The following is a 21,822-nucleotide window of genomic DNA, read 5'->3' as shown; positions in this document are numbered from 1 at the left end:
TGCACCCTGTTTGGACGCCAACGCAATTAGATGATTTTACATCCTGATCCAGTGTTTGTGACACACTCTGACCTGCTGCTCTGGATGATCCCAAAAACATTGCCCAATGCTAACAGAGCTGCAGTTTCACCTGGTAATGCAGCTGCTGCCAACAATGCTGCCGTTAACGCTGAACTGGCACTGGATCAAGTAGGGTGACCGTGACGCCATAGTTGGAGTTTTTCCTCTGCAATTAGCAGGACCTTCATCATCATGATCCAAGCCCACAGGAATGAAAACACAAAGAACACACACAAGATAAAATAAAAGAGCTGACTTTTTTTTTTTTTTTTACATTAATGACTAACCAGTTTAAAAAACACTTCACGACACAATGTGTGCTTTCTGGTCCATAATTTAGATGTAAACTGAGCTGATGAATCACAGTATTTTTAAATACTCGTACACTTGCAGATAATCTGAACATTGACATATTATCACATATCATATGGCAAATTTGTCACTCTCCTTTAAGCTCATTCTTTGGTCTCCACCAACTCCTGATGTATCTATACCTGCTCAATGCTCCACTGTCTTTCTCTGGCTAGTTGCTAACTGTGTGTCCGCTGTTTGGTGCAGATGAGCTCTGAGTATTCTTTCTCCCTGAAAACAATCAATCTGATTGCAAACTGCTGTGTTTTGTACAAAAGATGGAGCCTCAGAGCCAATCAGAGGGTTTCCTGAACTGTTGGTCTATCATTTGAGCTCTCAGAAGGATTCTGTCATAAACTCTTCCTTGAGCTGCAAACATCAGCAAACTAAAGTTAAACCAGAGCATGAGACTTTAAAAGTGACATAAGTGACAAGAAAGAAACTTAAATATGTCTTTTATTAGGACATTTGAGAGCAGCTTACAATGAGGTAATGAAATAAACCATGACAATTAAACACAACATACACCAAGCTGACGGCAACTTTAGTTTTTAAAATCTTTCCACTTTGTCTTGAAGACGGTGAAAACATTTCAGCCAGTCACTTCTATATTCTCATGTGAACATTTTAAAAATTTGATTGAAAAAAGTGTTTTCCAAAAACGGCTGTTGTCTGCGGCTTCAGTCGGTTTTATTAATTGTTCATGTTGTCTTTCAAGTAAGAGCATATTAAGTTAGACTCTCTTTTATAAGTTAATAACTTTAAGAGCACCAACGTCACACAAAAACATGATTGAGTCTGTCAAAGCTAACTTGACAACTAACAACTACAGGCAAACATCTGGTATCACAGCAAAACATATGCTGTTAGGAACTCCAACCGTGTTTACTGTGTTTCAAAGTAAAAACTTAGCAAAGTGTTTTCATTCAAGCAATCAAGTTATTTTCCTCAGAGTGTTGCAGTACATCTTCTTATATGAGACAATGCAGATAATCTGATCACATTTCCCCCAAAATACATTTACTTCTTCCATTTTTCACTTTATATCCTGTCCAAATGTTTTTCATTCACAGCATGTAGTTATCTGAACCTGCTCTTGTGGCTGTGTACTGTATGTCACCATGTGACAGGATCTGCTGAGGTACTTCCCACTAAGTGTCACGAATACTCCCCTCTCATTCGCTCTCAGCTATGACATCATCTGGCCAGTACTCGTCCTGCATGTAGTGGTTTGGGGAGGCGAAGCTCGGCTCGTGTGGAGTGTCTTCGTCCCTCAGCTTGTTCTGCAGCTCCTGCTCCCACTCGCCCTCCACCAGCTTGTAGAGGTCGAGGGCAGCCTGAGCGTCCTCCACCGAGCAGTGACCTCTCCTCCCCGCCTGGAGACGAAAACACGGACAGCGTCAGCGCGTTTAACAGCAAATCAAACTACAATCATACTGGCAGCAACTTCAAAAATACAGACAACGATGTTACATGTTATCAAAGCAAAATTCATGTTTTACTGTGCACAAAGCACTTCACTGTACCCGTGCTTTCTAATGGCAGTTAAAACACTCATCAACAACATATCAATACTCTAACACCAATTTGTAGGGATGCACTGATACCAATACCAGCAACGGGTTTCAGTCCCATACTGAGCGCACCTCATAGTGCAGCAGGTATGCAGCAGAGGAGGAGCAATGTCAGCAGTGTGGACGTTTTTCAAGGTAAACAATGGTGACAAAAGTAAAGCTGACTGCAAATTATGCTCAGACAAATTGTCTAGAGGAGGGGCGAAAACTGGCGCCTTCAACACTAGCAATTTCATAAAACATCTGAAGAACCAACACACCGCCGAGTTCAAGGAGTTTGTTAATTCTAGCAGCGGGAAACAGACACAACCAACTTTGCAGCAAACGCTCTGGGAATTTTCGGGTCTGAGCACAAGCTCCCCGACAAATTCACCGCTCATCAGTGGGCACTTCTGGAAAAGAATCTGAGTGTCCTGGCTGTTTGAAGAATTAACCCAAAAAGTGAGCTCATCCAGTGCACTGGTATCAGATGTAATTCCGGCTGTGACCGTGCTTCTGAGACTTACCAAGGAAACGGACGAGGACAATGGCATCAAAACAATGAAGGGGACCTTAGCTGCAGCCGTCAAGAGAAGCTTCGCCGACATGGAGAAAAACCCACTGTACTGCATCGCAACTGTACTCGATCCAAGGTAAAGTGTGTCCGTCATTGCATTTATTTGTGTATGTGTGTATCTATGTGTGTCTGTCTACTGAATACGTTCTGTCTTTGTGTGTTTCTGTCTGCTAATTTGTCTGTCAGTCTGATTTGTCTATGAGCATGTCAGTGTGTGTGTGTGTGTGTGTGTGTGTGTGTGTGTGTGTGTGTGTGTGTGTGTGTGTGTGTGTGTGTGTGTGTGTGTGTGTTCAGCATGTGAGGGAGTATGATGCGATTGGAAAGTCATACACTGATATTCATTCTAACAATTCCAGATTACTTTGAAACTAGTTTATATTCAATTTTCACTACTTCATATATAAAGATCGTTTCTCAAACGTCAGTACTGCTCCAGAGGCCAAGGAGATGGTGATGCTGGAGCTGCAGAAGGTGTCAAGAGGAGAGACAGACAAGCAGGGAGATCTGGGGGAGCCAGAAAGCTACGCAAGGCACAGGCCAGCAGTAGTCTGGACAGTGTGTTTGATGAGATAGCAGATGAGCAAGAATCAACATCACTGAGCAGTGCGCCAGTGGCTGCTTCCATTCAGATAGAGACATACCTTGGAGAGACCACAGCTACTAGGGAAGACAACCCACTGCAGTACTGGGGGGTTAACAAAGTGAGGTTTCCCACTCTGGTTCAAATGTCACAGAGATACCTCTCAGCACCATGCAGCAGTGTGGACTGTGAAAGGCTGTTCAGCTCAGTGTCACACATTGTAGATGAAAAACAGACACAGACTCACAGCTGATAATGCAGAGAAGCTTCTTTTCCATCAAAAAGAACCTGTCACTGACTTTTTCAAAACAGGCTTAGTCCTCACAGACAGACATTATGACATGATAAATCATTTCAGTTGTTCTGACACAGTTTATGTTGGCACTGAAATCTCTTGTTACATGCCTGGCAAGGCCATGTTTGTTTTTGCAGTTGAATGTTAAAATGTCAGTAATGACAATTTGTTACACTTGAGTGTGTTAATAATTTAGTGAAATGTATGGCAATGCCATCTTTAACAAAAACATATGGTTAAATGTCAGTAGCAGCACTTTGTTACAGTCAGAAAATGACAATAAAGCACATTTTCAAAGGTAACTAAGAACTGTAATGGCATTATTAAGTACCACTAAAAAAGTGGTATTGGTGCATCCCTACCAATTTGACATTTGGTCATTTAAGAACCAGGACACACACCGAGCAGAACATTTCACAGCTGAAACATGAACATGTCAGTGCTCTATGGTGGACAAACATCATGATGATTATGATGACGCTTTCTAATTCACATCAAAGATTTTATTTTATTCTTCTGTACTGCTTCTACCGTTGTCTACAAACACATAATCTGAAAATGCCTCTGACACTCAGGACGTCTCACCTGGATCCTCCTGTTCAGCAGCTTACAGGCCAAGATTTTGAGGGAGGGGCAGCGTTCACGGGGGAAACCAGCCAAGCGGCTGAGGAGACGAGTCGCACTGGTGTCCCTGACCATGTGACCTGGATGGAGCACATCCAATGCCTCAAAGTCATTGTAGATGGAGTGGCCGATGACCACTTTACCCTCAAGTATACTGAGGACCTACAGGGGAGAAGCCATGCAAGTGTAGAAAAGGAGAAATATAAATGTACCCGACATGACGGATCACAAATGGTTTGTTGGACTTAAAACTGAGCTGACAGCTCAAACCTCTCTGACATGTTTGTGTATAATGAACTCTTATGTATGATTGGAAATCTAGAGGCAGCAGCGCAGGCATCTTTAATCACAGCCAGTATTCCACAGAGAGCTCATCAGAAGGAGCCTATTTCTGCTTTCATGTGCCACCTTGTTTAACCTGCTTAACCTGCATCACAGCTTCCACGTCACATTTCTAGACTGGTTTCCCCTGAAGGGATGCTGGTGGCTCAAATCTCAGCAAGATTAATATGGAGCAAAGTGGCAACTCCTGTTTTGGAAAGCCAGATAAATACATTGACTTACTGCTGCTCTTGTTTTTGAAGTGGCTCTCTCTAAAATCACTTTTCAAGAAATGGTTTTAAACTCAACGTACTGTAACAATTCAAAGGCTGACTATAACCTGTAGCTTCATCACTGCAAAGCTGCTGGAACCTTGTTCTTGTTGTAAAACAACAGTCACTTTAATATGAAGTCTTGGGAGCAAAGACAACTGCAGCATGTTAAATAAGCACTCTGATAATCTTCTGAGTCATTTACATGTTGATATTGTGATGTCTAAGTCGGTAATATAACAAACTGCGCCTTCACCCAAGCTTGAATATTCTGAATGTATACTCACTGCCTACACGGACTTACTCACCGTGCACCTAATCACCAAAAATCTACAGAAAGATGATTAGAGAATCCACAGATCCAAAGCAAAGCAGGCCTCACCTCCTCCCTGGCCTGAGCGAAGGGCGTGGCGTTGTGCAGGTGATGCCTACGGATGCCACTCCATCGAGTCCTGTAGTCTGTGACGGGCTGACACGGTTGGACGTATTTATCGTACAATATGTTGCCGTGATAGTCCAGGATGCTGCAGCGTGCCAGCTCGCTGCAGCGCCCGCCCGGCCCTGTCCCCACCATCTCACAGTCCAACGCCACCGCCATGGTCGTGCACGAGCTGAGGTACGGTGAACTCCGGCCACTAGCCGGAGGACTTGCCTCAGAGGAGAAACCACTGTCCACCTCCCAGCTGTCTCTGAGGGCGGTCACTAAACTGTGGTGGTCTGAAGCTCTGGGCTCAGACAAAGAGAGTCCAGGTCCAAATGCGCTAAAGCTCTTGTTTTCAGAGTTCAGAGTGGTGTGACGTTCCTGGGCTGCATCGCTCACTTTAGCTGTTTTGACCAGTTCATATGTTTCCATTCGGTCGCTGGAGTTGTCCATTATTTTCCTCTTCATGCTGGCGATTTTCTTCTTTTGGCATTTCTTCCTAGCTCTCATATGCTCCATGGCACAAAGCATCATGGACTTCTTGAATGAATACGGGTAGTTGCTGAGAAAACCCGGCATCATCAACCTCTGACACCTGCCTTGGATTCATTTCTGAGGAAATAAAACAACACAGCTACTCTGATTATAGGAAATCACTGTGATTCTATATTTAGTACATAATTGCTCTGGGAAAAAAATGGCAGTACTGTCACTGAAGCTGCTGCATAACATTGGTTCTTATGTCACTGTGTGTGTACATGCAATCAACAGACCAAAAAAGCAGATTAATGAATCACAATAAAACAGACTGACGCTGACATCGGGTCCAATCTTTTTAACTATTTAACAGTTCCCATAAGATTTCAGACACGTGGCAAAGCAGAACTATCCCCGCCTTTCAGGAGCAGGTGACTGACAGCAACACATTACAAGGCAATTCAGTAGCCGTGAGAAGCCTTTTTCGCCTGTTGAATTTAAGTCATATGAGCTGCTTCATTGTTTTTTAATGAAGTCAACATTGAAAGTGTAGGAACTGTCAGACTATTGCGAGCAAAAGACAACAAATGTTCTGCCTTGCAGAAACCAATCTCCTTTTAAAATTCAGTCAATTTATGCACTTGAACTGCGCCTGTTACGTCCGAATGAAATTTCATTTAATAAATACTCGACATAACAGTAAATCCATCATACTGTGAATCCAGTGCATGTTAGATGTGTTTGGTGAGTTGTCCGCGTCGACCTCCGGTCCTTAAAGGTTCAGGAAAAACCGCTGACTTGTGTTTCGTCTGGTATTTGACTATCGGTAGCCACGGCTAACTGTTACTGCTCCACACGCCAACTGACATTTAGCTTACGTTAGCTAACACAGCCTTAGAGAGCCACGTCAAACGATTACGATAAACTTCATTCCATGAAGATAATTGTCAGATAATATTAATGCTAAGATATAAACTAAAACTACTAATATTGTACAATTTCTACGTTACCCTCTGAAGTGCACGTGTACGGTCCGGATATGCCTGGACAAGACCCCCCTACTCCCACTCTGATTGGCTCTTTCTCTTCTTCGTTCAGTTCTACTCTGCATGTATAACTGTATACATGCGCAGTCGCCACCTACTGGTTGAATGCGTTACTGCCAAAAATAATTGTGTGTCTCAGCTGCAATATTTCATTATTCAACCAGTTCGGACTATGACACGAATAAATCACACATGAACTATATTCAGTGATCAAACCAAAGTCATTAAACCCCTGAAGTTCATGTCACAGAAATTCAGCACCAACTTTCACCTGTTGGATCACCAAAAATCCACAACTTTATAATGAAAGAAAAGCCCCTTTGTGACTTACTGGGTTACATCAATTTAAAACGGTTTCTTTAAAAAACCCTACAGCCCCCAAATGTGACAAATAAGCCGTCTAGCATGAAGTGTTGGTCCAATTCATCTGCACTTTATTATGTTGTACAAAAAGGCCTTATTGTACTGAAGTGACCACACATTTAATTCTGTACAAAATCACTTTTTCTACAGCTGTTATGATGGGAATAATGTCTTTTTTCCCCTTTGATCCCAAATTGTTTACAGCCCAACAGAATCAAATTCATTTCAATCCAATGTTTAAACCCAAAACAACAACAAAGATGTAACCATCATCAATTTGGAATAAATTGAATCTTTTATGTTTTGGACTATTGGTGGAATTGGACTCTTTTGGACACTTTTTACCATTCTGACATTAGCCAAAATGATTAAGCAATTAAAACGTGCACATATATGCCCTATATGTCTCTTAGTCATTAAATGCAATGACTATAGAATATTGGGAATTAAAGGTCTTTAAGTTTGAGTTGAACGAGATCATACGGTTTTGGTTTTGTGGGCCTTTTTATTTTACAATCCTTCCAAATGTACAAAAACAAAGACATGTAAAAAAACAAAACAAAAAAAAAAGAAAAGAAAAAGGAATTCACCATTACCATTATTCCCTGTGATGACAACAAAAACCAACAGAAGACTGGTGTCAAACCAAAGTGCATCAGCCTGAGGTGTGGCAGACAGACCAGGGAAAATAAAAATCTCATTTTGTCAAAAGCTGTCCCCTCTTCCCAAAAAATTTGTTTTTGTTTTTAAACATCGGGCAGGCCCTGGCCACCACCTCTCCACCTTCACCGGTTTTCCCAGAGCAGCGGAGGACCTAAAGGGGGTGCCGCATCTTTTCGACTTGGCTTCAGAGCATTCGGTAGTTCACTAAGAGAGTGGAATCAAATTTAGTTCATTCTTTTCATGGATTTCCCCAATCCTCCTCCTCCTCCTGCTGTGGGGGGATGTTGAGTTCCTGTTTGGGGTTTTTATAGCTCTGACTTGTCGTCATCCTTCTTCTTCTTCTTCTTCTTCTTGGACTCCTCCTGCATCACCAAGGGATTGGTGGCCTCTCTCTTCAGGTAGGAGATGAAGTCGCTCACCTCGCGACCTCCCTGAAACACGAGCAGAGAGATGGGACAATTAGCAGAGCAGATACAAACACAACTTCGTTTTAACGAACGCTTGAGCAGACGCTCACCTCGTATTTCTTTGGGTTCATCTTCCGTCCAGCTGGGGAAAAGTACAGTGTGGGGAAACTGGAAAAGGAAAGGTTGAGAAGAATGATGAGAATTCATATTGTTAACATGTCGTGCTGTACCATCAGATAGTCTTGTTCAGATCCTTTTATTCAAAATCTGTCAACACACTGACCAAGAAGCCAAAAATGACAGTGTGTAGGATTTGGGGGGGTGATCCACTGACAGAGATGGTAAAGGGGTGTTTAGTTGGCTGCAGTCTGCTCCCTCACCACTAGATGCCACTAAATCCTACACACTGGACCTTTACAGGAAGCCCGAATGTTGCACAGAAGCAACTTTTGACTCACCCACTGACTTCATATGGAGATGGCACATCGTTGGCAGTGGCATCCATCTTAGCAATGACAATGTTGGGATCGCCAGAAAGCTGTTAAGAGCAGAGCAGAGAAACCGTTGAACATTTGCAAGCTAGTTTGTAAGTTTTGCCTGGCCTGGTTATAATGTGTTGAAAAATGTTGAAGCAAACACTTTGCTTCAAGCAATTCTTTGGTTAAGGTCAAGAAAACACTTAACTTAGATTATTATCTTAATCTGGTAAATATTGCAAGAGCAGTACATAAGACAGAACTTTATTTATCCTGAGGGAAATCATTCGGAGTCCGTTCCCTCACCTTCTCTCCCAGCTCGTTGTATTTGGGCTCCAGGTTCTTGCAGTGTCCGCACCATGGAGCGTAGAACTCGATCAGCACGTCTTTGCTGTCGTCATTGACGATGGAGTCGAAGTTCTCAGCCACCAAGACCTGAATACAAATGAGACGTCACGCATTATGGACTGATGGACAGCTTTGAGTATTTCTTTAAGAGCATTTTAACTGATTTTCAGGCTTTCAACGTGCACAACATGTGATCCTGGCCTATTTAAAAAGGTGAAGGCAGTGTTATGCTGTTAAATACTCCTCAGTAGGTTTTAGTAGGCTGCAGAGACAGAAAATCAACAACACTTAACACCACTTCAGAGCACACGGTAAGTAGACATGGAGAATCTTCCTGGAGGTTTCATCTAACCTTCACAGGCCCATCGTTGTTCTCTGGGATGGGCTCTGATTTGAGGTAGCGCTTCAGCTTCCCGTCAAAGTAGTCCTGCAGGAAACGCTGCAGAGCTTTTCCGTCACGACTGTTAGAACAAAAACAGAAGTTGTTTAAGAAACCAGCAGAGAAATAGAGTGTCAAGTTTTCACTTGAGTGGAAGCTGCTGCTCTGTGGAAGCAAGCTAACATCCGCTGACTTCACGCTGCTAACTCAACCTGCTACTCTGCAGCTGAAACACTCCATACTGACCAGCTACAGCAACCTCAAAGGATCAAAACTCAAGCTCAAAATTCCCAATGTGTATAAAAATAGTCAGTTATGTGAAGATATTGTGCGCCAGCGAAGGCAGCACAGGTGGGATGTATGTGTGTGTTGTTCAGTTTCATATGTGACGGATGTTGGAACTGTGATGCTGCATTACTTAAGAATCACAATACATATTAGTATTTTGTAAAAGTATCCCGAAAGTGTCGAATCAGGAGATAAGCATATTGTCCCAGCGCTACTTTTAAAGTTAACTAGTTAGCAGCTAAAGAAAGGGCGTGTGTATAATTAAGAAAATGCACATTTGACTCACGAGAACTCCTCGGACATGACGTATTTGTCTCCCTTGGCAGTGCGGATGGCCACCAGGGGCAGCTCTCCTGACCCGTCGAGGCCGAACTCAGACACATCGTGGTTGAATGCGTTCTTGTTGGCCACGGCAAAGTTCAGTTTCTTACCCTGATCCAAGAAGTCCTTGGCCACCTTCATCACCCTGTAAAATGTTCATTTGGTCAGCTTCTGAAAATGATGTAAGTGGCATCTTATGAGGAGAGTAAAAAGGCGACAAACAAGCATTTCTATATTGTTCCTTAGACTGTATTTGGCTGCCACAGAGGACATGCATAGCTCGTTCTTGTGACTTTTTTGTTTCTTCTTTAAAAAACACAAGAAGACTAATATTTAAGCTCAACAGTGACCATGCAGACTTCAGAGACACAAACCTGTTCCTCCAGTAGTTGGAGCCTTTGGGGTTTTTGTCATAATCAACATCATAATAAGCCACCAGCAGGTCTTTTCCCCTCAGCTGGTCTTTGTTGTCGTCCGTCATATGGGGGCAGATGCCAAAGCTGCAATGATGAGAGAAAGTAAGAATGGATCAGTTTACAGATAGAGTTAAGTCAACATTTAATTTTAACTTTTAAGCGTTTATGAACAACCACATTTACCAAATATGCAAACATCTACTACATGTTTTTGTTTCAGTTAAGTGTGTTGGATATGTGCTTCTCAATCAACAAAATGTAAAAGTAAAAACACTTATTACATACAACAGGCAAAACATACAGAAAACACTGCAAAGTGAATTCACTTAATACCATGCGCCAAAATGAAAAACATTTCATCACTACATTGCTTTCTTAGTGCAGTCTAATGTGGCCGTGAGGAACAACATGAAAGCAAATGGAGGAGTAAAAAACAAAAATAATAACACAGGAAATGGTATGGTAGTGGTTTTACACTTACACGGTCCTCACTAAAGCATGTGTGTTTAAGCCTATGAGTGAACAATAACTAAAAAAAAACCTATTTAACAGCATGGCCACATCAACTTAGAGTTGACATGAACCAACTACAATGAGCAGACATAACTGAGAAAGATAATCAGTTGTATTCACAAGTACCTTCATGTCTCCATTTGTAATACTCTTTCACTACTCTGAGTTTGAAGATAATTATCCCTCTTTTAATTGTAATGACTCAAACAGAGGCATCTCTCTGAGTTTTTAGTTTTATCTGCATATTCAGTCTGCACCTTAGATAATGATCCAGCAACAATGATCTGCCAGCACTCAGTCCAGCATTCGTTCATCACAAGTCCCAAATATTATTAGTTACAGCTTAAATGAACACATCTTATTGACATATTTAGCCATTCTCCCAGAGTCAAGTGAGAGTTTACTGTGTTTTCAGAACTCACACCACACCTATTACACGAGGTCCAGTTGGCACTGGTCCACGTGTATAATTACATGCTGTTACTCTGTAAGAGGATGCTTTGCAAATCAAAGGAACCATTATCTCTACTGCCTAACTGGAGCATATGGATGCTGTCAGATAATGGATTGCGATGGCACTCACATGTTGTCCTGGATGAACCTCTTGATTTTGTTGCTGGTGTATTTGTCCTCGCTGAATTTAACAGAGCTGTCCTCAAACTTGTTACTGAGTCGTGGTGGGCGGAACAGGATGACTCCTCTGTGAATCGAAACAGGAAATGTCACTCTAATCTTGCAGCACCAACAGCAGCCACACTAGAGATATCAAATGAATACGGATTGAAGTTATTTAGACTTCTTTGCAAATAACTGCTCCTATGGACCTGTGTCAAAACAAGAACGATGAGTAGGTCGAAGGCAGAAAGAGCTACTTACTCTCCATCAATGCCATGGCTCTGGAGGAGGGCCTCAGAGTTGGTATGAGCAAAGCGGTAATTGTCCCTCAGGGCACTGGCTGCCTTTAGGAATTCCACCTGCGCTGTGCTCTTCTCATCAGCAAAGAACCCTGGGAATGAAAGATGAATCGTGTTCAGATCAGGATGCATTGAGCATGGTCCTGGAGTTTGTGAATTTCACTAACTTTGCCTACAAAATACTGCAGTGCAACGAAGTGTTAACTATGATCAGTTTTCTGTGACAGTGGCTTTTCAAAATAAGTTAACATTCCATGCTTGTTCACATTCCTCCTGAGGGACTGAGTGAACACACTGCGAGGCAATGACCAACATTCAGACATTAACTCACCAACAACACTCGCGTCTTGGTCTCCAATGTACTTCTGCAAGTCTGCATCAGCCTTGAGCTCCACAGAAGCTGGTCCAGCCTGCTTCTTGAGGAAACTGACAATCCCATCTAGAGAGGGCAAGAGAGAAGCATACAAACAACAATGAGAAGAAATGATGAGAGAGAGAGACAGAGAGAGAAAGAGGAAACATGAAGATGACCATGAGGTGACAGAAATAAGCAGATCTAAGGAGTATTTGTGCAAGTGTGCGAACCTTCAAGACATTTTTAACAGTTATCCACATAAGTGAATCAAAGCACAGGCAAATACCTGCAGTCCGGGGACCATCATAGGGACCAGATTCCTCTCCATCCCTGAAGATCTTCAGGGTGGGGTAGCCACTGACACCGTATTTGCTGCATATGTTGCTGTTGGCTGTGCAGTCAACCTAAAGGAAAAGAAAATCATTCACTTTCCAAACAGGTGCACATAGCACAACAGTGCAGAGTGCAGCAAGCCATGCTAAAGTGGACAGAGTTAAGTGAACTGCATTATGCAATACCTTGGCCAGAGGGACGATGCCTTTCAGACGTGTGGCGGCTGCCTCGTACTCAGGTGCTAGCCGTTTACAATGGCCACACCTATTGGAGAAAGGATCAGCGAAACAGAAGAACAAGTTACCCTTCAGTTGTATTCAGGTTTCAGCTCAGTGAAGATCCTGAGGGAGATCTAGAGATTTCACTGTGTTTGATGCATCTGAGGTAATTCAACAAGGGTTGTAAAATACAAGCCGCTTAAAAATCAGCTAGTTTAAATTAGCTGAACAGTATTGGGGATGCAAATAACATATTCTAATTACTGATTACTCTGTTGGTTATTTTATTAATTGCTTGGCCCATGAAATGTTGCAAGTGATAAAAAAAAAGTTAATCACAATTTCCCCAACTCCTAGTTTGCATGGAAATATTTCTAATTTTGTCTATGCAGTAGACCAAACCAAATTATTTTTGGATTATTCTCAGATACAACAAAGAATATGAGCAAATACTCATAGCCGAACAGAGAACTTCAGATATTTTTGTTTATAAATAAATAAATAAATAAAGTATAGAACAAAACACTATAAAGTGTTTAAAGTCAAGGTTTTGTTAAATACAGTCCTCGTTAACTTCTATTTTCAAGTACGGCACTGTGGAACACGTCACAGTTCCTCTGGACCAATGAGAAGTGGACACCAAAACTTACCTGACCAATTACAACGTTACAACAGTAAAAGGGCACACCCCTAACTTCCTCATAGCCTCATTTGTACGTAGTTTCCTTTGAACAGGATTCGGAGCAGTTCAAGATACGAAACATGACTAATTGTTGTATATTTTTACAGTTTATTGTGCTGCCAAACTGCGGCAGTGTTTGAATCATTGGCCCATTAAAAAAAACATTCAGTACAGCAAACTGGTTTAACGTTACACCTTTCTGTTAGCTAATATGCTAACGTTCGGTCACTAGCCAGTAAGCCGAATACAAGCTGACGCTACAGACTCTGTTACCGTTAGAGGCAAACGGAGATTTAGTTTGCCATTTATACAACGAATGAAAAACCTTAAAAAAGCCCCTCAACATACATTCAGAGTGGTATAAATACTGCAACTAAACGTCAGTTAGCGGAACTGCTTATGGCGAAGCAAGTACGCTAACATTATCCAATTTAACGTCTACAAAACAGCACATTTGCTCAGATCCCCAGCACATAACGTGGGGAGACTCACCAAGGGGCGAAGAATTCCACAAGAGCGAGATCGTGGTCTCCGATTTTGCTTTCGAAATCATCGTCCGTGTATTCAAGCACATCACTGGCCCGGGTGAACCCAGCGAGAGCGGCCAAAAAGAGCAGCCTCCACATCGCACACCGCGCTCGCTAGAAGTCTTCTTCACTTTTTGTTGAACAAAAACAAAAGTTTGAGTTGCCAATTGAGTCAGTGGCAGCCCCCTCTTCTGCTCTTCAGCGACGTGAAAGCCGAGGCTGCTAGCTCATCTGCCAGGGCCGAACGCAGATCAGTCGATAGAGAAAGAGAAAGGGATTGAGGCGGTGAAGATGAACAGGCAGGCAGCTCCGGGATCTCGCCTAACCACAGTGTGGCAGCCTCCCATTGGTTTTCTCAACCCATCACTCTGCTCCGGTCAGCCAATGAGAAGCAGGAAAACCAGCATTCGGCCTCTCACAACCAATAATAACTCTGCAAAATCAAAACTCCTCTCTCAGGCGCGGAAGTCATTACGGTAATATTTCACGGCTTGAAATCATGGCCTTTTAATGATCGGCAAACTCCCAGTGTGTCGATTACAGGAGGTTATGTGAATTGATGAGCTCATTTATATTTAAGGCACCTAATATACAGTTGCAGTGGTGAAATATTTGTCAGAAAAAAACTTCTTTCATACATGACCGAGTATGTTCCCTGAGGCTACTTTGGTTTATAGACATTAGTCAGTATTTACAGATAAAGAAAAGTACAGAAAGCAGGAGACATGAAATACTCGAATCTTCATCAATTTAATCACTCCAAGTCAAACAAAAGTATGCTGAAAAGTGACAAGCAAATTCTAACTCGGATGATAACAACTTCGAGGTCTCCTGTGAATCATAACTTCAAATTCTTCTGAAAATTGTGGACCTAGTCCTCAGAATCTGCACTGGTCATTATATTTTGAGACTTTCCTCCAGGGAGACACAGCACTACTGATGATCACTTTAACGAGCTCATAGGATCTGATATACAAATCCCTTGTGCCTGCTGCTCGAGGAAAGGGGCCTTTCTGTGTGGAATTTGCATGTTCTCCCTGTGTTCACCTGGGGTATCCATAAAAAACAAACAAAAAAAAAACATGCAAGAAGATCACCACCCGACCAATGGTGACAAAAGGAACGGGGTCCCTGGGCGCCGCTGTCGGCTGGCAGCCCACTGCTCCTGGTCTGCTGCGGAGGAAGGCCTTGCCGGGATGGGTTAAAAGCGGAGAAAAGAATTTCACTTCAATTTCAAAGTATAGCGTGTGCAGTTTCCTCTGTAACTCTGGTGTCAGGGGGAAGGTCAAACGTTCTGATCACCATGTTGATCTGCAGGTCATTGTGCCGCATATGTGCTGCAGAAAAGCTAAGCCCCCAGGATTTACTGTGCTGGAGACACCACTGATGCAACACATGTTTCTTAGATATTAATTGTCATTACCTGAAGTTTGTTTTATATTGGCACTGTGTCTGTCCATTTTCTATCATTCACTGACTCACTGACGTGAGTCCTGCGTTATTACGAAATCATGAAGCCCTGTGTTGTTGAGGGGCCCTGTGTCAAAAGCAAATTTTAATAATGTTTTTATTTTAGTTTATATTGTGCTCACATGATAGATATTCCTACATTAAGATGTGATTCATTTGATAAGAGGTCAGGTATTACTCCAGCAGAGGAGAGCTGACGCAGCCATTTGTAGTCAGCTGGAGGCAACGGGTGCATACTGAAAGTGCAGTGGGATATATATACACACAAACACACACACACACCCACACACACACATATATATACACACACACACACACACACACACACACACACACACACACACACACACACACATATATATATACCCGCCTATCCCTTTCGGGGTTGCGGGGGGCTGGGTTCTATCCCAGCTGTCAACAGGCGAGAGGCAAGGTACACCCCAGGGTACACCCTGGACCGGAAGCCAGTCGATTGCAGGGCCGAAATCGCATTAGCGAGGCACATTAGCGAGGCGCCAGTTTTTATAAAACCTTTTAACTCAGTGGGATCTAACTCACCTCCTCCCTGTGGTGGTTCTGCGTTCCGGGGTGACGAATCCCCGGCACAGGCGGCAGCATGATGGCAGTCTGTGAGTCCTGTCTGCCCACCCTCTCAAAACTGAGGGACAGCATCTCTAGCCTGAAGGCTGACCTCAAGGAGAGGGACAAAATCCTCATGGATTTCTCCACCGTCGCCTTGACCCAGTCAAAACTCATTGCCCACTTGAGGGCATCCGGCGCTGGTAACCGGAGCATGACAGCCACGGACAACACCACCCTGCCGTGGACCGGCTCCATTACCACCGGATCTCTGGCACCAGCACTCGCCGAGCTCTGCTGGCTCCACCAGGGCGCCAAGCCCAAGCCATCGGCACCCTCCACCTCCTGCCTTCGCCCCCCGGAGTGGCAGTGCTTCATCAGGGAGGATGGAGTGGCGGCTCCAGCACCGGTGAGCTCAACGCCACTCAAGCCGAGGGAATCCTGGTCAGCGGTGACCAGAGGCGCTGGGGCCCGTCCATCTCCCCCTCCTCTGCCTCCGGATCTACCGCTGGAGAACAGGTATGACATCCTGAGCCAGCGGCACACCTCCAGGCAGCCTGTGGAGCAGCGCACCCCCTCTGTGCTGGTTGTCAGGACCTCGATGGTCAGACACGTGATGGTGCATGGTGGCCGGACCTTCTGCCACCCCGGAGCCCGTGTCAAGGAGGTTGAGTCCTCCGCCCTCCAGCTGTGTGCTCAGCACAGCTCAGCCTCCACGCTGGTCCTGGAGGCCGGCATCAACAATCTCAGAGACCAGCAATCCGAGATCCTCAAGCAGGATTTCAGGTCCATGGTGGACTGCATGCTGGACACGGGGAAGCGACTGGTTATTTCTGGCCCACTTCCCCCGCCGCGCTATGGTGACGTCACCACCAGTCACCTCTGCCAGCTGCACCTATGGCTGAAGGGATAATGCCTTGGAGAAAGTATTCCATATGTGGACAATTTTATCACTTTTTTAAACAGACCCCACCTTTTCAAACCAGACGGCCTACACTCAAACCAGGAGGGGTCATGGCTTTTATCAGTAAACATTGACTTGACAGTCCGGTCCTTCACCACAATCACCTCCTGACTCACTACACCCATACACACGCCCTCTGCACCTCACCCACACTCACCTTCACCCACCCCCACCTACATCATACACGCCCCTCCCTCTGTGACCCCAGTGGCACAGGACAATATTTACACAATCAAAACCATAATTTCACACAGACAAACGAGACCCAGGACTACTTTTAGATCAAACTGTGTTTTTAACATTCCACTGGAAAAACGTGATGACCACACGTTCAGCACAGATGTTAAAATGGCTGTGCTGAACGTGCGCTCTCTTTTAAACAAATCTTTTATTATAAATGACATAATTTTAGATAATAACCTGGACAGCATTCTCCTTACGGAGACGTGGCTTGGCACTGACGCACCTGTTGTTCTCACCGAGGCTTCCCCACCCAATTTTAACTTTTTATTTTCAACTAGAGGGTGCAAAAGAGGGGGCAGTACTGCTTCAATCACAAAAACCAACATGCACATGAACGAAGTCAATTTTAACAGCTACTTATCATTTGAATACCATGCCTTCGTTTTTAGCATCCCACCAATCCTCTGTATAACTGTCTACTGGTCACCCCAGTATTCTACTTCTTTTATTAGTGAGTTTTCTGAGCTTTTATCAATTATTCATACCTCTTTTAACAGAATTTTAATAGCCGGTGATTTTAATTTACACGTCGACTTTTCCTCAGACTTAATGTCCAGAGAATTTTTAAACCTTTTACACTGCCCTGATTTTAAGCAACATGTCATGCAGCCGACCCACAGCAGGGGGCACACCTTGGACCTCGTTATATCTTATGGTCGGTGCGCCCTCTGTTGTGGACCTGGCTGTGTCTGACCACTTTTGTGTGTTTTTTACAATCACCAATTTTAATCACCGGGAGGCCCCTGTGAGAACAGTGAGGAAATGCTACCTAACTTCTGAAGTGGCTGGAAATTTTATCCAGATCTTACAGAGCACTCCTGCCGAAATTTTACCAGCACCCTGTGATTTTATCACTGACAACTTTAACAATAAAATAAAGTCAACACTGGACTCAGTGGCTCCACTTCTTATCAAAACAATCAAAATAAGACCCACACCTCCGTGGAGAACTGAGGAAATTAAAAAACTCAAAAGGGAATGCAGGAGTGCTGAAAGGAGATGGAGGAAATCAAAGTTGACAGTTCACTATGAAATACTACGTCAACACCTCAAAATCTACAATAACACAGTCAAACAAGCAAGAATCTCCCACTTTCAAAACCTAATCCATGACCATAAAAATAATCCCAAATTCTTATTCTCCACAATTGATCTTTTGACAAACAAAAATTTTAAAAGATCCTCCAAGACACCAGATAACGCCCTTTGTGAGGATTTTGCAGACCACTTCAGAAGAAAAATCAATGACATAAGATCCAGTCTTTTATCTCAACAGCTTTTAACACCTGGATCATTGCTTGGACCTGTGGAAACACTGGAGAGTTTTGCCCTGGTTGATGCGAGGAGACTTAGTCGAGTTTTCTCCCAGGTAAAGCCCACAACCTGCCTTTTAGACCCAATTCCCACACCGTTTTTTAAAACACTCTATGGATTCTTTGAGGAACAGCTGCTGTATTTGGTCAATTGCTCTCTCCAGACGAGTGTCTTCCCCACCTCGTTTAAAACAGCGGTGGTGAAGCCCCTTCTGAAGAAGAGTGATTTAGACCCCAATGTTTTAAATAACTACTGGCCTGTATCCAACCTACCATTTTTAAGTAAAATTTTAGAAAAACTTGTTTTTAATCAAGTAAATGAATTTTTAAACTCGAAACATATTTTAGAGACTCATCAGTCTGGTTTTAGGATGAACCACAGTACAGAGACAGCACTTTTAAAGATTTTAAACAACATCAGGTGGAATTTAGATAATCATAAACTCACAGTCTTGGTTCTACTGGATCTAACTGCCGCCTTCGATACAGTAGACCATCACACTTTATTAAATAGACTGAGGAACCTGTTCGGCCTCTCTGGTACTGTTTTTAACTGGTTCACGTCCTACCTCACTGAATGAAGTTTCTTTGTAAGTATGGATACATGTTCCTCAGGAACCCATAAGATAAAGTGTGGGGTTCCCCAAGGGTCAATTTTAGGTCCAACTCTTTTTAATCTTTACATGCTGCCCCTTGGGGACGTCATCAGGAGGCACGGCATCAGCTTCCATAGTTATACTGATGATACGCAACTGTACATCGCCGTGTCTCCTGATGACACAGGGCCAATTGATGCCCTTTTTAACTGTATTTTAGACATCAAGTCATGGATGGCAGCAAACTTCCTAAAGCTCGACCGGGACAAAACAGAGGTTTTAGTCATTGGTCCTGAAGGCCAGAGAGAGAAACTTTTACCAAAGTTACAGGATTTTAAACCCTCAAAATCAGTGAAAAATCTGGGCATGATTTTTGACTCTGAGCTCACTTTTATTCCACACATCAAAAACATAACAAAGATAGGTTTTTACCATCTCAAGAATACAGCCAGAGTCCGCCCGTTCCTCTCTCAGGCCAGTACGGAGGTGCTGTTGCATGCCTTTATCTCTTGTCGTTTAGATTACTGTAATTCCCTGCTCTCTGGTCTTCCCAAAAAGAGCATGCATAACTTACAATTATTACAAAACTCAGCCGCATGAGTGCTGACGAGGACCAGAGGGCGGGAGCATATTGCACCTGTTTTAAAATCACTGCATTGGCTCCCTGTGCGCTTCAGGATCGATTTTAAGGTTCTTTTACTAGTTTTTAAGTGTCTTAACGATCTTGGGCCTTCTTATTTATCTGCATTACTTTTACCCTATCAACCCTTGAGGTCCTCCGGTGCTGACCTTTTAACGATACCACAAGTTAGAACTAGAACACACGGGGAGGCGGCATTCAGTTATTATGGCCCCCGATTGTGGAACAGCCTCCCAAAAAGCCTCAGGGCTGCAGAGAATGTTGATGTTTTTAAAAAGAGGCTCAAGACCCATCTTTTTAATCAGGCTTTTAACTGACTCATTTAACTATTTATAATTTATTAAGCTGACTTCTATTTTTACATTTTTTATTATTATTTTATATAATTTTTTATTTTTATTTATTATTGTGTTATTTCAATGTTTTATTTTAATTGTTTTAGTCATTATTTATGGTCTATTTTATACATTCTATTGTTTTTTCCTCAGTTTTAGCTTCTATACCTTTTATCTTATTTTACTGTTCTAGCCCCTCGATTTTCCAGTGTTTCCTCCTGGGGGCCTACCACACCGGGAATTGATTCTGGTTCACCGATGGGGTTGCTGTTCCATGGATGGCCCTGGCCTGGGTAGCTAGAGAGCTTTACACCTTGGTGTGGAGCCTCCTGTCTGCCTGGGCTGGGGTGGTCTCTGTGTCAGCGCCCCCGCAGTCATGGACCATGATTCCTCTCTGTGTGCATGGCCCCCAAAGGTAGCTTCTTCCTCACCTCGGATTTTGGTGCCCAGCCATGTCTCCTCAGCGACAGATAGTGGATGTATGTGGGTGTGTGTATGTTTGTGTGTATGGGTATGTATGTCTGTCCGTATGTCTATGTATGTGCGTGAGTGTGTATGTAATTGTGTAACTGTGTGTATATTTGGGGGGGGTGGGAGGTTTCGGGTTCTCACAGTGTTTTGTATTGTTTTGTTTTTGTTTTTACCCTCTGTGAGGCACTTTGTGTTACTGTAATGTATGAAAAGTGCCATATAAATAAAGTTGATTTGATTTGATTTGATTTGAACACACAAGACAAAACAGTAGATACACAAGGTTCGCACAGAAAGGGAATCGCCCAGGGATCGAACCTTCTTGATGTGAGGCACGTGCACTCCCTGCTGTGTCTCTGTGCCGCCGGTCCTTGTAGTCCCATTAACTGTTCTAAAAAACTGTTGTAAATCTTGATTTTTGACAATAGTTGAAATCACCATCAGGTGAAGATCCACAGTCAGGATATTTGGTGAGATTACAATGTGTGCAACAAATTCTTATTTCTTATTATTGAAGACATCCAGGCAAAAATAGGCTTCATATTAATCAACACAGACTTATACAAAGTAGGAGATAAACGAGTTCCTTCTTTGTGCAGCTGCAATTACATCATCAAGCCAGCAGAAGGAGCTCTCTGACAGCACCACAATCAGTTCTAAAAATAAATATTCCATCAGTGTTATATGAATGCACACAAGTGTCATACAACACCTCAATAGGTAAGTAAATTCTACCTTAAAGGTATTCCACATAGACTTTAGTATTTAAGTATTTATACTCATATAATACATTTTTATGTGACATACTAAATTCCAGCCTTCACATGTTACATTTACGTTACTCTGATGCCCAGTGAGCCAACAAGAACCAACAAGTCTTGCAAAAGCTGATATCTCTCCATCGTAACTTGTTTAAGTGTCTTTCAGAGGTATTTTCTTCAGAGTTTAGGCCTTCATCACTCTGCCATGCACCCATATGACTTCAAACTTGCTTACTTTGCCATATTTGAAGAGGACGGTAAGAGACCAATAGTGAAAACCTTGAAAATCTATGAGATGTAAAAGCAATGACAAAGGGACTAAAATCAGGAGATATTTTACATTTGCACAACTCAAAATTTCTACTGTGACATATTTTTCATAAGGACAGAACACAGAGACAGATTCAAGCTTCTTATCAGGTTGTGTAAAAAACTTTCCACATTAAGAATATAGTAATCTAATATCTGACTAATAGTGGTATGGAGTTATTCAGAGCGCATTCAATATGTATTATCTGCCTGCCTGCTAACTTTGAAGGTACAGTGCAGTACAAGAAAACTACATTTTACAGTATCAGCGTATTTCTTGCTTGGGTTAAAAGTTTAAATGATTATTTATTCATTAATGAACTTTCATGACTTCAATCCAAATAAAGCTCCACTATCTACA

At 42.9% G+C, this 21,822-nt stretch overlaps 2 protein-coding genes across 3 annotated transcripts; both read right to left on the bottom strand.

The window, feature by feature from the left end:
* Nucleotides 1-849: 849 nt before the first annotated feature.
* On the bottom strand, nt 850-6,589 carry isg20 (interferon stimulated exonuclease gene). Of its 2 annotated transcripts, none has more exons than XM_070972394.1 (4): nt 6,542-6,589; nt 5,016-5,666; nt 4,002-4,202; nt 850-1,787 (listed from the first exon to the last, which is right to left on the bottom strand). In XM_070972394.1, exons 2-4 carry the CDS (start codon nt 5,634-5,636, stop codon nt 1,587-1,589), a joined length of 1,023 nt encoding a protein of 340 aa, XP_070828495.1. In that variant the 5' UTR covers nt 5,637-5,666; nt 6,542-6,589; the 3' UTR covers nt 850-1,586. The 2 variants fall into 2 exon arrangements, with proteins under 2 accessions (XP_070828495.1, XP_070828496.1); XM_070972395.1 differs by having other exon boundaries at nt 6,246-6,585.
* Nucleotides 6,590-7,425: 836 nt separating this feature from the next.
* Nucleotides 7,426-14,099, bottom strand: pdia3 (protein disulfide isomerase family A, member 3). The gene is made up of 13 exons (XM_070972223.1): nt 13,746-14,099; nt 12,539-12,617; nt 12,307-12,424; nt 11,997-12,104; nt 11,628-11,757; nt 11,335-11,451; nt 10,197-10,322; nt 9,788-9,967; nt 9,187-9,295; nt 8,793-8,921; nt 8,469-8,548; nt 8,121-8,178; nt 7,426-8,034 (listed from the first exon to the last, which is right to left on the bottom strand). Exons 1-13 carry the CDS (start codon nt 13,877-13,879, stop codon nt 7,909-7,911), a joined length of 1,494 nt encoding a protein of 497 aa, XP_070828324.1. The 5' UTR covers nt 13,880-14,099; the 3' UTR covers nt 7,426-7,908.
* Between the last annotated feature and the right edge of the window lie 7,723 nt (nt 14,100-21,822).

The sequence above is a fragment of the Chaetodon trifascialis genome, chromosome 10 (genome assembly GCF_039877785.1).
Source record: "Chaetodon trifascialis isolate fChaTrf1 chromosome 10, fChaTrf1.hap1, whole genome shotgun sequence".
Classification (NCBI taxonomy): Eukaryota; Metazoa; Chordata; class Actinopteri; order Chaetodontiformes; family Chaetodontidae; genus Chaetodon; species Chaetodon trifascialis.
The sequence above is the reverse complement of the archived record's forward strand: the minus strand, read 5'-3'. Positions and strand labels throughout refer to the sequence as shown.

Coding starts and splice junctions, on each gene's coding strand:
- isg20 (XM_070972394.1), bottom strand. CDS start 5,636: ATGATGCCGGGTTTTCTCAGCAACTACCCGTATTCATTCAAGAAGTCC. Junction 4,203..5,015: donor TCGCTCAGGCCAGGGAGGAG/GTGAGGCCTGCT, acceptor TCTCCCCTGTAG/GTCCTCAGTATACTTGAGGG. Junction 1,788..4,001: donor TGCTGAACAGGAGGATCCAG/GTGAGACGTCCT, acceptor TTTCGTCTCCAG/GCGGGGAGGAGAGGTCACTG.
- pdia3 (XM_070972223.1), bottom strand. CDS start 13,879: ATGTGGAGGCTGCTCTTTTTGGCCGCTCTCGCTGGGTTCACCCGGGCC. Junction 11,758..11,996: donor CCAAGACGCGAGTGTTGTTG/GTGAGTTAATGT, acceptor TTTCATTCCCAG/GGTTCTTTGCTGATGAGAAG. Junction 9,968..10,196: donor TCCAACTACTGGAGGAACAG/GTTTGTGTCTCT, acceptor AACATTTTACAG/GGTGATGAAGGTGGCCAAGG.